The sequence below is a fragment of the Rhamphochromis sp. 'chilingali' genome (assembly GCF_963969265.1).
Source record: "Rhamphochromis sp. 'chilingali' genome assembly, chromosome: 12".
Taxonomy (NCBI): Eukaryota; Metazoa; Chordata; class Actinopteri; order Cichliformes; family Cichlidae; genus Rhamphochromis; species Rhamphochromis sp. 'chilingali'.
This window is the reverse complement of record NC_137939.1, coordinates 16,823,488-16,838,406: the sequence shown is the minus strand read 5'-3', so window position 1 is coordinate 16,838,406 and position 14,919 is coordinate 16,823,488. Positions and strand designations below refer to the sequence as shown.

The window sequence follows — 14,919 nt, the reverse complement described above, 5'->3', positions numbered from 1 at the left end:
TCTTTTTTTGCAGGGATTCACCTTCCTTGAGGCAACTGTTGCTATGATTTGCAACTATATAAATAAAATTGAATTGAAATTGAATTAAATATAAATCCAATCATATTTCATTTGGATATCTTTTACCACAATGTTTCTCAGTGCCAATGTTTCTCAGTGCCATCCAGCCATATCAGAGATTATTTTAGATGTTCTTGCACTTGCTGCCTACTCACCCAGTGAATATAAGTATTGCTTTAGTTCCAGGAAAGTAAGATACCTTTGCAAAGCATTGGGATATTGTCCACAGACATTCTGATAGGCCTTTTTTAAAAAAATCCAAGTCCAACCATTATAATCACTGATCTGAATGAGAAGGATGTCAGGCAGATACATTAGAATGATTATCTTCTTTGTCCCTTGATTGCCAAGACTTAGGAGAACAGTTTAATCAAAAGTAAAATTACATTTTCTGATTGCAAAGTGTTCTTAGGTTCAGGTTAACTCCAATGATGACTCTGAACTTATAGGGTTAATTAGATTGGGGATTTGTGCTTTACCACTTAGGATGTATTGTACTCTGCAGATGGACACAAGGCCAAGACTAATGTACCCTGGGCATGTGTGCGGCTTCAGTACATGCAGAAACACTAGTTGTAGTTAACAGTTTCTTTTTACTTAATCTCCACACACCCATTTATCAATGGGCACATTGCTCCTGTAAGCGAGCTTTCTTCTCACTGGCCTTGACAGAATGTTTGATCAGCAGATTGGAAGTCTTCTGTGCTTGCAGACAGAGCTGTTTATATGACATTTATCCTTTTACATAGAACAAAAAGTAGAACAACAATCTGAAACCAAGAGTTTAGAAAACGTTTAGACTTTGTGGCTTTCTCTTTTGGCTCGGTGTAAGGAAAAACTTTGCAATTTAACTTGCTTTGTTTATTGTGAGCATCAATCACTGGAACAGTAATCAGTGGTTCATTCTAATACTGAGCTCTAGTGATGTATCCTCATCAGTTCTATCACGCTCTCCCCTCATTTGTTTCCTCTCATTTCTGTCCTTCTTTCTCTCCCTCCTAACTGCAGCTCTTCCTTAGATGTGGGCTGTAATGCAGGCTGTAGTTGTGTCAGAGAGCTCTACAACCCAGTGTGTGGGGCAGACGGTGTGATGTATTACTCCCCTTGCCATGCTGGCTGCACCTCCATTAACCACACCCAACTCTCAACGGGCAAACAGGTATCGCTCACACTTTGCTCACAGGGGAAATTACACCATATTTTTTAGACAGATTGGGAAATAGCAGAAAGCCTGAGCTTTTACAGGGGATGGCTTTGTGATACACATGTGTCTGATAAGCTAAAATCTTTTCTTTTGCAGAAATGATGCAATCTGACTGTTTTGAAATATTGAGTTATTTTACAATTATTTCAAACTCAGGAGCAGAAAAATGCACAATCCTCTGTGGCTCACTTTCATTGATACATTTTAGAATAAAAGCTGAATTTTGCAGCAGAGCCACTTACTGCAGTGCAAAAAGTGCATTTTATTGACAGAGATGCAAAAAAAATATTGCAAATATGAAATTATGTACAATGTTTAGGATTATATCATATCTTCGAAGAGACTTAAAAGAGAATAACTGCATACTGATTACATGGATAGATACAAGATTTTATATACTTCATAATATATTTATAAATGATTATTCTGATTTTTATGATAAAAATTCTCTGCTGTTTAGTCAAATCCACTGGTGTCCCAGAGATGTGCACAAGATGCTCTTTAGTGTTCCTGTGATGCAACAGTTAAAAGGGTTCCAACTTGTTATATTTTTACTCAAACCACAATCTTTCTCTGAACTAGTCAAAGTAACTTTGGTGCCTAAGCCTAACCAATATCCACCTGCCTACAAAAAGAACCTTAACATTATACTTTACCTAACCTTGGTTTGTGTGCTATCAGCAGTCAGATAGGTGTTTGAATGATAGAGTAAATATAAGGTTTTATTTACCTAAAGTAATACATCAGAAGATATCCCAAAAAGAAAGAGAAGACAGGCCGGGTGTTGATAGAAGCAAAGATTGTCCAGTTCCTACCAGGGACCTGCAAGACAACATAGAGGGGACACACAAAGGGAAACAATGTCACAATGTGCTCTTTAAGAGTCAGTTCCAACCTTAAAATAACAATACAGATAAAGTTAACGAAAACTACAAAATCACACCTGAGCAATGCATGTGACCAGTTTCTCCATACAGGGTGTGTCTTAAAGCCATCATCACCTACAAAGGCTTATGTATGAAGTATTAAATACATAGTAGTAAGCATGTTCATGGACTGTGTCCATTCTCATTATTACACACATATATTAATTTATGGACATCTATATGGTTTGATTTCTTGCATGTGTAATTTGGTTGGGTTGTTATCAACATTTGGGGAGAATTTCATGTCAATATTATGTTTAGAAATTAACTTAGAAAACTGGCAACGTGTTCAATAACTATATAGCCCACTGTATGTAGAGACTGAAGTGTGTTTCAGTAGTTATACATTATACATTTATATCTGGCTTATGTTTTCGCCTCTAGGTGTACTCTGGATGTAGCTGTGTGGTGGGTAATGTGTCATGGGATGAGGAAGGCTTCGCTCTGGCAGGGAAGTGTGGCAGCTCTTGCCATCACATGCCAGCCTTCCTCTCCTTGCTTTTCATCATTATCAGCTTCACCTTCCTTTGTAGCATCCCAGCACTCACTGCCACACTCAGGTAGGTGGCCACACTTAAACCTCTGAATGTACTAAATATGTATCACACTCTGTTTCATTTATTAATGTCATTCATTTGAGCTCTAAGCTTCAAAGTATTTCTTAAACTGTCTATCTTTAACAAAATTCTAGTATAATTTGAATTGGTGAATAAAATAAACAATACATTTTTAATAATACATTTAAGCACCTTGAGACACTCTATAAATAAAATTGATAATTAATAAATTATTGTATTATTTGTTTAGTTCAGTGTGCTACTGTTATTATTCTCTCTAAGCAACTCTAACCACATAATTTCCTTAGCGATTAATAAAGTATTCTGTTTCTGATTCTAATATGTCTGGCTAACCCTGCCCTCCATAGGTGTGTACCTGACAGTCAGAGATCCTTTGGACTTGGTATCCAGTGGATTGTAGTGCGCACACTTGGTAGGCCAAGTGCATTCTTTATTTAGATTAACTTTTACACAGATGCCCATGCAAAATCAAAATGCTTTATGTTCTGCCATTTTGTCTCTTTTTTCTTCTCGCAGGTGGTATTCCAGGACCCATAGCCTTTGGCTCAGTGATTGACCTATCCTGCTTAATGTGGCAGGATAAGTGTGGCGAGCAGGGATCCTGCTACCTTTATCACAATTCAGCCATGAGCCAGTACACACTAGTAGCTGGAATCCTCTATAAGGTATTAATGATTCATAGGCGAACAGGTTGTTTGACGGATTTTTTTCACTCCCAAATGTCTTTTAACCGTTTATCTTTTTATAGTGTTTTTTTTTTTAAATGAAATATAAAACCAGATAGGGTTACTAAATATTTTCCAAGATAACCAAGTAGCTAAGTTTAAAACAAACATACTTTGCATGCAATACTATTCATAACAGTTTCTATTTTTCAATCAATCAAAATCACTAACAGGATATTAATAGGTATTGGCCTTGACAAGTTCAAATACATTGTAAGCAACACTTACTGCGTGATTTAATAAGCGAATCTATGTATATGTATTCCACCCAATTCCTGTTTTTTAAAGTCTTTAAATATGTATGCTGCAGAATCATCCTCTTAAATAAAGAAAAAGAACAGTTTAAAGAAATCATTAAAAGGCCAAATTTTCCTTGACATTCATAGCCATGAGTGTATATAAACCTCTGACTATACCAACATTAGCATTTCAGTGTTCTCAGTTTTGTTTTTGTTTGTTTTTTAGTTTAATTAATATTCTTAATTTTTTGCTTTGTCCACTCATTTTATTGGCACAGAGGAGGCATAGCAGACAATTCTTTAGTGATTAGTGTAATATTTTGTTAAACGTCTTCAATTAAAATGATATCACTTTACTATGCTATAGCTAATTTTTTGACATTCCAGTGACCGACTGTATGTCAGTAACTTTGAATTAGTTGTGCAAATTTGTCATATTTTGATCTCTTTCACATCTTTATTCCTCCTCTGTTTCAGGTTTTGGGGACCATCTTTTTCCTGGTAGCCAGTATCCTGTACCAGCCTCCCCCAGAGTCACCACAAAGCAGCTGCGAGAACACCGACCATAGCATGGAACACTTGAGCGACCTTCCTGTCAAAGATCTCCCTGAGGACGGCGTTATTGTCAACCTGCATGCCAGGCTATGATGGCAGGGATCATCTTGTGTATGTGTATGTAACAAACACCCCCAGAATGCCTTCATGCACACACAAAAAACACCATGACTTACAATGGCACGTGATGACGTCTAACATGCTGCTATCTTGACAGAAAACCCTGCTATGAACGCGTGGGTGTGAGTGTTTCGTAGCAGGGCCAAGCCACACAGGTTTTTATGTAGTTTTTTATGTACTAAAATTCTACAGATCTCTATAATCAGTTCAATTGACTCCATACAGTGTGAGGTTCATGACATTTGTGTTTCATAATTCAATAATCCTCAAGAACCAATGAAACACCTCAGACCTTTGTGGTATACAAAGCGTTTACAGTATGAACAAAAAAAAAGCATTTATACCGGTCGGTTATTTTCCACATTACTGGAACAAAATTACATATTTTGTTTTTTTTTCCTACAGACAAAGCAATGGCATGTTATACTCTACGAGATCCCACAGCCAGTATTAATAAAACCAAATTAACTTCATATTGCTTGAGTCATTTAAAGCCAAAAGTCGTAAAAGGCTCATACCTACACTCACTTTTTAGACATTCAAAAGGGAAATATTGCCTTATTTTTCTCATCAATCTTCACTCAGTATCCCACATTAACAAATGCACAACACATTTTTGATGTTTTGAAATGTAAGACTATTTAGAACCTTAATTCTTTACTTCAATGAACTTCTTAAAGATTAAATACAGCCTCCAGTCTTCTTAGGTAAATCTCTTCTGGTTTTGGATACTTGGATTTGGACAGTTATTGGTAAATCACTTTAAGATATGTCACAGCAGATAGAAAGATCTGTGCAATGCTATCACCACAGTTATCCACAGGTCTTGTCCTGAAGGGATTCCAGCATTGTGGTCTGCCATGTCAGTAACTAACCTTAGCTTCATGACTTTACTGAAATTACTCTATGCTTGATTTTTTTCCCTTCACTCCATTAGCTACACAATAAACAGTAGAGTAATAAAATGCTGCTTCAGTGGGCGTGTCCTCAGAGATGCTTGATCATCCTCCATCCTCACTTACAGTGATTATAGTCACCTTGCTGTCCAAGGTACTTTCTGTTTACTTTCTCAGTTTGAGTTTTGGTTGTTTTAAACTTGTTTCTATTCACGGGAATTAAGGCTGCTGTGGTCACATTCACGTTCAGAGTGCTAAAAACAGTTTTATGCCCTTGTCACCAGAGAGTTACATACACTGACGCAGAGCTCTTTTTCTCTCTTTCTAAAATCTATCAGGCAAAATCAGTTTACTGCAGGCAGACTGGAGGCAGTTTATTTACTCTTAGCTACAACTTAAGAGCAAATAAAGGAAACAAGATAATCACAGTTTGAAGGGCCATAGCAACAACCCAAATGCCCTTTTTAAGTGATATATTCTAATTACTGGTGGTAAATTCTAAAACAACATTAGGTCTGTGTAGGTTACTGAGGGTAACCTGATGATTAATGCCACTTAAATGTTCAGATTTATTTCAAAACACAATAAAATGTCTAAGAAGCTGAAGGTGCAGTATACTATCAGGATATTATATATATTAATATAACCACACCAGTATAGCAGCACAAATGTATTTTCCATTAGAAAAGCACATGCATATCTATATAGTTACTTGGACGTGCATAAAGAAGATTTGCACCACTTATGGTCTTATAATAAAGATTAGTTTGAAATAAAACAAGAAAGACAAAACTATGATGTATTTCAGATGAAATAGAGAGTTCTGTATAGAGATTATTGCTCTGTTTGCCAATTAATTAATATTTTCTTTAATGCTTCTTGCCCATGGAAATTGCTTGGCTGCCCATTTAAAACAAATGAAAATGTGTGTTAACGGCAGCATTTAAAATCTGTAACCTATTCAGATATGATGAACTTTGCCACAAGAATTTGTGCCATGACCAACAGACCTTTTTCACAAAAACCTGTTGACTTGTCTAGGCACAAAAAGCACAATTGATCATCCCTGTAAAACATGAAAGCTAGAAACCTAAAGCAAAAGCACTTATTAGTTATTAAAATCCTTTGTTTTTACCAGCACATGGGGTCGCTGTAGCTCAGGAGGTAGAGCAGGTCATCTACTGACTGGAGGGTTGGTGGTTCACTCCCCGGCTGCCCCAGTCTGCATGTCGAATATCCTTGGGCAAGTTGCTAAATCCTAAATTGTATGAATGTGGAGCTGAATGTTAGCTAGAAAGCACTTAAAAACGTAGCATGTTGTATAAAGCTCGTTGAGTCCTCTGGAAGAGCAGAAAAGCGCAATATAAGAATCAGTCCATTTACCATTCAATTTGCAATGCACCTCTACAACCAGAAGGTGGCGTTAGTGGATTAGAACTAGTGATGTTTCAGTCGCGAAAGAAATGGCTCTTAGAGCCGGATCATTTGATCCTTATCACTAGCCATAAGTTTTTTTTTCTTTCTCTCACCCTCTCTCTCGCACTTTTTTCCCACTTCACTCCGCACGGGAGCCTTGTGCTTTGTGCTGGGAAGAGGGGGGAGGGGCGGTAGTTACACTCGCACAGGAACAGAGTAGGAGGGAGAGAGAGAGAAAGAGACAACAACGTCACATTAGAAAGGTGTAGTAATCATCCACAACTATTTTCAGTTGCAGATGATAAAGGATTCAGAAAGTTTATTCATGCAGGCCCATATGACAGAGAATGTGCATCTTCTTTTTTTTCATATTTTAATTTGTATTTAATTGTGTTGTGGTTTGCAGTGTTTTGTGTTGTTTCACTTTAAATTTGTTTAAAAGGAAAAAGCTGAAAATTTAAATAGTTAAAAGTTGAAATGTGAATAGTTGTTTTTTGTATTATATGATTTATTTGTTACATTTTATGTGGAGTGAATAAATAAAAGCAAAATTTCCAGTGTTAAATTAACACTAGAGAGTGTCTATATGGGTCCACACCTCTGAGTGTTAAATACAACACTGAAAAGTGTTAAATTAACACTTTTGACAGTGTTATATGTTTAAAAGTAACCTAGTCAGTTTTGAAGATTAACAATGGCTAACACTGAGCAGTGCTGGTTTGCTAACACTGGAATATTTCTAACATTTTGAGTTATTTTCCAGTGTTAGAAAATCAGCACTGCTCAGTGTTAGCCATTGTTAATCTTCAAAACTGACTAGGTTACTTTTAAACATATAACACTGTCAAAAGTGTTAATTTAACACTCAACAGTGTTGTATTTAACACTCAGAGGTGTGGACCCATATAGACACTCTCTAGTGTTAATTTAACACTGGAGATTTTGCTGTGTATATTTACGGTGGCACCTAGAGACAAAGCATGTACAAACTCCAAAACACGTAAAAACTCCAAAAAATGTACAAAACACAACAGAAGTGCTCCAGGATGCTAGGCGCGGTTCGGAGCCGAAAAGAGCTGGAAATCCCATCACTACTTAGAAACTCTGTCAAAATGTTCTAAAACATCAATGTGGACCAGGGCAAACACAAGGTAAAGTTAGCATGGTGCAAGTCTACTACAACTATGCACAATCATGTGAAAGAAGATTGGGGTTGGCAGTTGTCAACGAATCGTCAAAAGGAGACCAGTAAATATGAAGTTCTATTTTTGATGTAAATGCCCATCCCTGCTAATAAATAAAAGTTAAAGTTAAATTTAAGTTAAATTAATGTTTAAAGCATAAAAGTCATAAAAGTCATTATTGTGATCATATCAAGATCCAGGCAGAAAAGAACCCTTTTCCCCACAGAGTTCTAGTCTTATTTTTGCAACCACACGAGTCACCCCCTGGTGGTAATTAAAAATAATGCAGCTACATCCACATTGGATGTACTTTTTTGACCAGTAAACTACATTAATCGTTAATATATAGTTTGTGGATCAAACTATGCTTACAATACTGACTTCTAATACCATATAGACATTTAGAAATCAAAGCATCTAAACTCAAAGCCAAATGTTCCATTACAAAAGTTCTGCAGATTTACCTGATTGAAGTGACTTTGGCACCATAATTTTTTAAGTTATTTAATTAAAAAAAGAATGTTTAATTCTTAAATAAACACTGAAATAAATATACACAATGCTATTTTTTTTAAATTCTTTAAATTACTTATCAAGTAAAAACAAGTCAGCTAAACAATAGCAGCTGGTTATAAGCTAACCTTATGCTCGCTAATGTTAGGCTCAAATGTCTTAAAAATCACACTTTCCATCTGATCAGCAGTTTGATTACAATTTCCTGCAATCTACTGACATCTAGTGGTGATATTTTGCACACTGTACCTTTATGTAGATGTAGAAACTCACTGATTGAGGAACTAGAACCACCCTTGCTCTGTGGAGACTCTTTACTCCCACATTTGGCTGTTTTAGATGCTGGTGTGACAGAGCCTTTTACAGAGTAAGTTGAACACTGGGATGTTGAGGGTGATGCTCAATTAGCACAACATGCAATATTTTTAAAAATGTCCCTGATTTGAATCTAATGATCACAATACTGTCTGTAAATGTGCCAAAGCAGCGTTGCATAAAAACTCTTGTATTTAATTTTTATTCACTGACATTAAATTCATTATTTATTTATAATATGTCAGCACTCATATTTTTATTTTTGCATTAATTTTGAAATGAATAACAAGAATGCTGCCCTTTCTACACAAACAAACTCTCCTCCTGTCTGTGTCTTTTCTCTGATAGCATTGTTGTTATGTACTCTGCTGATGTTGAGGAGTGTGGCTGTCATGTAAATGTATATATGCAATCCTGCTTGTTGTGCTCTTTAATCAGTTCTCAATCTTTGACAACTTTATAAATTCATATTGTCTTTTTTTTCTTTTGGTACTGTTTTTTTTTTCTCTTTCTTTTATAATGATCTTTTTATGGACTGATTCATAGATGTCATTTTTCTTCTAATTACAAAAGCTGAACAGCTGATTATTTTATGTCTCAAGTATTTTGTGTGTGTGTGAGAGAGATTCAATGTTGGTCAATTAAATGTTATTTATTTAGTGCCAAATCACATTAACAGTCACATCATCTTTATACTGTGAGGTAAAAACTCTACAATAACACACATCAATTAAGGTTTGGAAACAGTATCACCACTAGTTTTAATTCAATTAAATTTTCTTTATATAGTGTCAAATCACAACAACAGTTGCCTCAAGGTGCTTTATATTGTAAGGTAGATCGTACAATAATACATACAGAGAAAAACCCAACAATGATATGACCCCCTGTGACCAAGCACTTTGGCAAAAGTGGGAAGGAAAAACTCCCCTTTAACAGGAAGAAACCTCTGGCAGAACCAGGCTCAGCGAAGGGCGGCCATCTGCTGCGAATGCTTGGGGAGAGAGAATACTGATAAAAATAACTCATAGAATTAAAAAAGGTGCCACAGCACAAGTTTTGATTGCTTAAAAAGCACATTTGGCTTGTTCTTTTTAGGTTAGTTTAGTTTAGGTTTGTGGAAGGAAGGTCTGATGCTTTCTATCATTCGAGTCCTAAAACATCCAGAGGTGTGTTTTGGTTCACTTGCCTGCAGAAGAACAAACAATAGTTACATAAATCTATGTAGCATGACATATCAATGCAGGGTGTTGTGATAACCAGCTTGAATAAAGTCAGTATAAATCATAAACTGTATCCCCATCACAAGGTTCCTCTGTGCGTTACAGTGAGAACACCACACACAGAGAACCATCTGCTCATTTACTCCATGTGTCACAAAGACAGAGCAGAGCAAAGTGTGAATTTCCAATGGTCTGCCTGCTTATTTTTCTGTCTCAGTAGTCTTTTCTTCACAGCAGTTGTACTTTTAAATTTGAAAAAAATAGATAAATACTACTTTTTCATAAGACAACTGGTTGCCTTGTCTTAAGACTCACCTGTGAACACCAACCCACGCCAGTCAGAATCGCTACATTCAAAATAGAACTGTAATCTAATCTAATTAAGTAGTCTAAATCTGTTCTGCTCTGGGACTGCTCTTAGAGCACAGTTGATTTCATATATAAAAAATAAATATTTTGTTTTTTGGCAACAGACTATATTAAATACCTGGAATTTGGTCCATGTTTTATTCATTCAGTTCACTTAGAACTCAGAGTGCATGTAATGCTTGAGAAAGTCATTTTGGTAGCTGAGTAACTTGTATTCGCGGACAGTCCACAGATATTTATTGACAGGAGTGCAAAAACACTCAGCCATTGCTTCATTGCTAGTCAGGCTCGGAGCCACACTCCTGGAGATGTGGCTCAGAGCCTGACTTTGCTTAGACCATGTGAGGTCTAAGCAAAGACAATGAAATGGAGATGTGACATCAAAGCTGGTGCTAGAAGTGTAGCTTCTAGTGGAAAAGCCTTTATAAAACCATATTTTGGGGCAAAATCATAAAAACATTTTTAAGGATTATTTTGGTTTTGCTTTTTTTTTTTTTTTAATATTTGCCTGGTTTGGCTCCACACATGCAGTTTTTATCCCTGTCACTATTAAAATGAAAGTTAATTTATGCTAACTGCCCAAAAAGGACACAGAGACAGACACTGGGTCTAAATCACCGCTAACGATGAGCAGTAACTGTGATAGTGTAGACTTGCGGTTAGGGATACTCCCATCCTACAGGATTAAAGTTTTTGTTAAGTTAAATAAGGAATATGTCTTTTCACTCGTTTGCTTGCATCCCTGGGCATTCAGGCTGATAATCCTTTCTTTTCTGTCACCTGGTCTTTCCCATAATGTGAAACTCTGCCATCATCACTCTGGTACAGTGCTTTTGCCTGCCTTCTGTGAATCAATAAGCCTCTATTCCTTGTCCTTTAAATCTCAGTTCTGTTCTGTTATTCTGCCTTTCAGTCTCGCTCCCAGTCAGTTCATTCTTGTCACTCAGAGAACCACAAGTCCTCATCTTCTTCACTTCCACCACCACCCTGAGACTCGCCTCTGTTATGTTACATCATTGCAGTGTTTTATTACTCAAAACCATTTATATGTGATGAGTTTCTTCAAATGGTGTCTCCTTAATAAACTGATAGCTGAGCATTACCATTTGGAATGAAGTGGGGCCATCTTACAGTCTGAAGATTAAATAGGCGACCACACAGAGAAAAATCTTTAACTATTCCGTTTCTCCAAGACAAAACTGCGACAATTAAACAGTATGAGATATTAACCATTTTCTTCTACTTAAGCCCTCCTGTGATTACAGATTGATCCCAATTTAAGTTACTAAAATGTCCTTTTTTCATTTCTCCCATCAGTTGTTTTAAGCTGTTTAAAATAATCAGCAAATTTGATTTGTACAAGGTTGCAGTTTCGATTTTAGTTATTTTTGCTATTACCTTTTGCCCTTTGCCTGGTATTCTCAATATAGTCTAGATTATTTAACTTGATTGACATATTGTTTTGCTTCTTATTTCTCATTAATGAGTAATGTCAGATAAGACAAATGACATTCTATCAGCAACTAAAACTTGTACTGGCCATGAAGAGAATAACAATAAGGCAAAAAACCAAGTGCAGCTTTGCCAAAATCAACAGCTGGGTTTATTATGAGAGAGCAGGTGCTCAAGGGAAAACTAGAGAAACAGCAGGCAAGCTGCTAAGCAGAGGGGCCTGTCTTGTGGTGGATGAGTGGGAAAATCATTTACATGATGAGGAAAAACACAGTAACGTTCATGGTACAGAGAACATCAAGCACAGAACCTGAGAGGACTCATCACACACAAAACTCTGGTAAGTGGAGCCGTTGAAAGTTTTATTCCTGTTGTAATAGTAATTTTACAATGTATGTTGAAGGGATATTATTGCCCTCTGTTGGTGTGTTTGTGCAATGCAAAGCAATAAAAGGTGTTCGTTAAAAACATCAGGTTATGGGCCCAGAGGTCGCCAAGGGAAGCTGCTAACACGTTTTCTTTTGGGAGTCATAAACAGAATTGTGGGATTCCCAATGGAAGATAGACTGTTTATTGACAAGCTGAGCGGACCGGAGAATTGGGCAACGTGGAAATTTCAACTGGAGCACCTGTTGAAGGCAAAAGGACTGTGGGTACTATGGTACAGGAGATAGAGCAGTTAGCTGCTGATTCTAATGCCCAAGCACGAGCTGAATTTGAACGGAAGAAAGAAAAGGCATTTTCAGTGCTGGTACTGAATGTAAGTACACCCCAATTGTACTTGATAACAAACTGTAAGACCCCCAAAGAAGCATGGGAGATGCTAAAAGCACAGTTTGAAAGAGATACTGTTGCTAACAAGCTATTTCTGAAGAAGAAGTACTTCCGGTGTGAAATGAAGGAAGGAGAACATCTCAATGATCATTTAAAGAGGATGAAGGAACTTACTGATCAGCTAGGGGCAATAGGTTCTGTAATTGAAGAGGAAGATCAAATTGTCACCCTTCTAGGTAGTTTGCCACCCAGCTATGCAACTGTTGTTACTGCTTTGGAGACAAAGATGGACAGTCTGACATTACAGTTTGTTCAACAAGCCTTGATAAATGAGGAACAAAAGCGAGTGCTTACTGACAACACCACTGTGTCCAGTAGTGTATCAGCGATGTCATCTCAGATGCATAGAAATGAACAGAGTGGATCAAAAACAGTGGGAGCAAACAGCTCCGACTCATGGAGATGTTACAAATGTGGGAAGGAAGGACATATCAAGCGTGATTGTCCAAGCATTAAAAAGAAATACAAGGCCCACAAGGCTAAAAGCATGGTGTATAGGACAAAGAGGACTCATATGAGGGAGCTTTTGTTGTAAATGAGTCATGTAAAAGTGATGCACAACAAGAAGAATGGTTAATTGATTCAGGAGCATCAAAACACATGACATGTGTTACGCCCCAGTCTAGGGGTACAGGAACGCAACATAAGTTTGAAAAGACTGCCCCGCCCTGGTCCCCAAAACCATACACAGAGGGAAACCAATTCCTTAGTGAATCGTGTTTTATTATCTACACTGCAAAAATGAAGCTCCAGGGTGAACAAAGGCCAAAATAACAAACAAAACAAGCTAAGTCAGGAGGAGGTGCTATCTAAAACCCTATGTGAAATCAAACATCAAACAAAAGACAAGCGCTACACCTAACTCCCTAACTGAAATAAACAGGAGAAAACAGTGCAAGGAAAAACAATACAGCAGCTCACCCCTTCTGTTGCAGTGCTATTTACAATGTGCTATGTACAATGAAAGCTAATATACACACTATATACAAAACTCAGAGAAGCCGCACAAATCACAAGCACAAAAGTCTCAAGTTTTGGAGGCCAGGGTCAGGTCTGCTGCTGCTGTCAGTGGCTGCCCCGGGACAACTGCTGGTGAGGGATTTGAAGAAGATCACATGGCCAGGGGACCAATCAGCAGCCGTCAGCTCATCCACTCCGGGACCTGCAAAGACTTAAAGGAACAGACAACAACAGCCACCAAAACAGATTATGGACAGGGCCATAACACCCCCCTTCCCAAGACCAAACATCTCCCCTAAAGATGTTTGGCGCTTAGGGGTTCCGAAAACCACGTGACAGCGCATCTGCCAGTACATTCTCTGTCCCTTTCTTGTGATGGATCTCCAGATTGAAATCCTGTACTAAGAGGGACCATCTCATGAGCCTTTGGTTAGAATTTCGCATTCGGGTCAAAAACACGAGGGGGTTGTGGTCTGTGTAAACAATGACAGGTGCTGAACTGGAACCGACATAGACCTCGAAATGCTGTAGAGCAAGCAATAGGGAGAGAGCTTCTTTTTCAATGGTGCTGTATTTCTGTTGGTGGGAGTTGAATTTTTTCGAAAAGTAACCAATTGGGTGATCAACACCCTGCCTATCCTCCTGCAACAGTACCGCACCTGCACCGTTGGCGCTGGCATCCACCTCAAGTTTAAACGGATGTGTGAAAACAGGAGCGGCAAGTACTGGTGTGCTGCAGAGAAGAGCTTTGGCAGACTCAAAAGCATTCTGGCAGGTGGGGGACCATACGAATGGTTTTGATACACTTGTGAGACTGGTGAGAGGTGCAACTACATCTGCAAAATTCTTACAGAAGCCACGATAATAGCCGGCCATACCAAGGAACCGGCGAAGCTCACGTCTAGTGCGAGGCACAGGGAAATCTAGGATAGCCTGGATTTTAGCCAGCAGGGGGCGCACCTGTCCCTGACCCACCTGCTTCCCTAGATAAGTCACAGTGGCCTTACCAAAGTCACATTTGGCAAGATTTAGGGTAAGGGATGCCTCTTTTAATCTTTCAAAAATCTCCGTGAGTGTTCCAAGGTGATCTGACCAAGTCTCTGAATAGGCTACAATGTCGTCTAAGTACACTTCACAGTTTGTGACACCACCTAAGACAATGTGCATAAGGCGTTGGAATGTGGCAGGGGCATTTCGAAGGCCAAAAGGCATGACGGTGTATTGGAGGAAGTGATCAGGAGTGACAAAAGCAGAAATTTCAGATGCACGCGGAGTGAGGGGAACTTTCCAATAACCCTTTAATAAATCCAGTTTGGTGACAAACTTTGCGGAGCCAACCCTATCCACACA

General features: G+C 38.0%; 1 protein-coding gene across 4 annotated transcripts in view; it reads left to right on the top strand.

The window, feature by feature from the left end:
• The window catches only part of slco4a1 (solute carrier organic anion transporter family, member 4A1), a 29,893-nt gene extending 22,559 nt beyond the window's left edge, over positions 1-7,334 (top strand). For all 4 annotated transcript variants that reach the window (XM_080898190.1, XM_080898191.1, XM_080898192.1 and 1 more), the window contains 5 exons: positions 1,069-1,219; positions 2,575-2,750; positions 3,116-3,180; positions 3,285-3,433; positions 4,210-7,334. In XM_080898190.1, the coding sequence (XP_080754316.1) occupies positions 1,069-1,219; positions 2,575-2,750; positions 3,116-3,180; positions 3,285-3,433; positions 4,210-4,380 (712 nt within the window). In that variant the 3' untranslated portion in view covers positions 4,381-7,334. The remainder of the gene's footprint in view (positions 1-1,068; positions 1,220-2,574; positions 2,751-3,115; positions 3,181-3,284; positions 3,434-4,209) is intronic.
• The last annotated feature ends 7,585 nt before the right edge of the window (positions 7,335-14,919 follow it).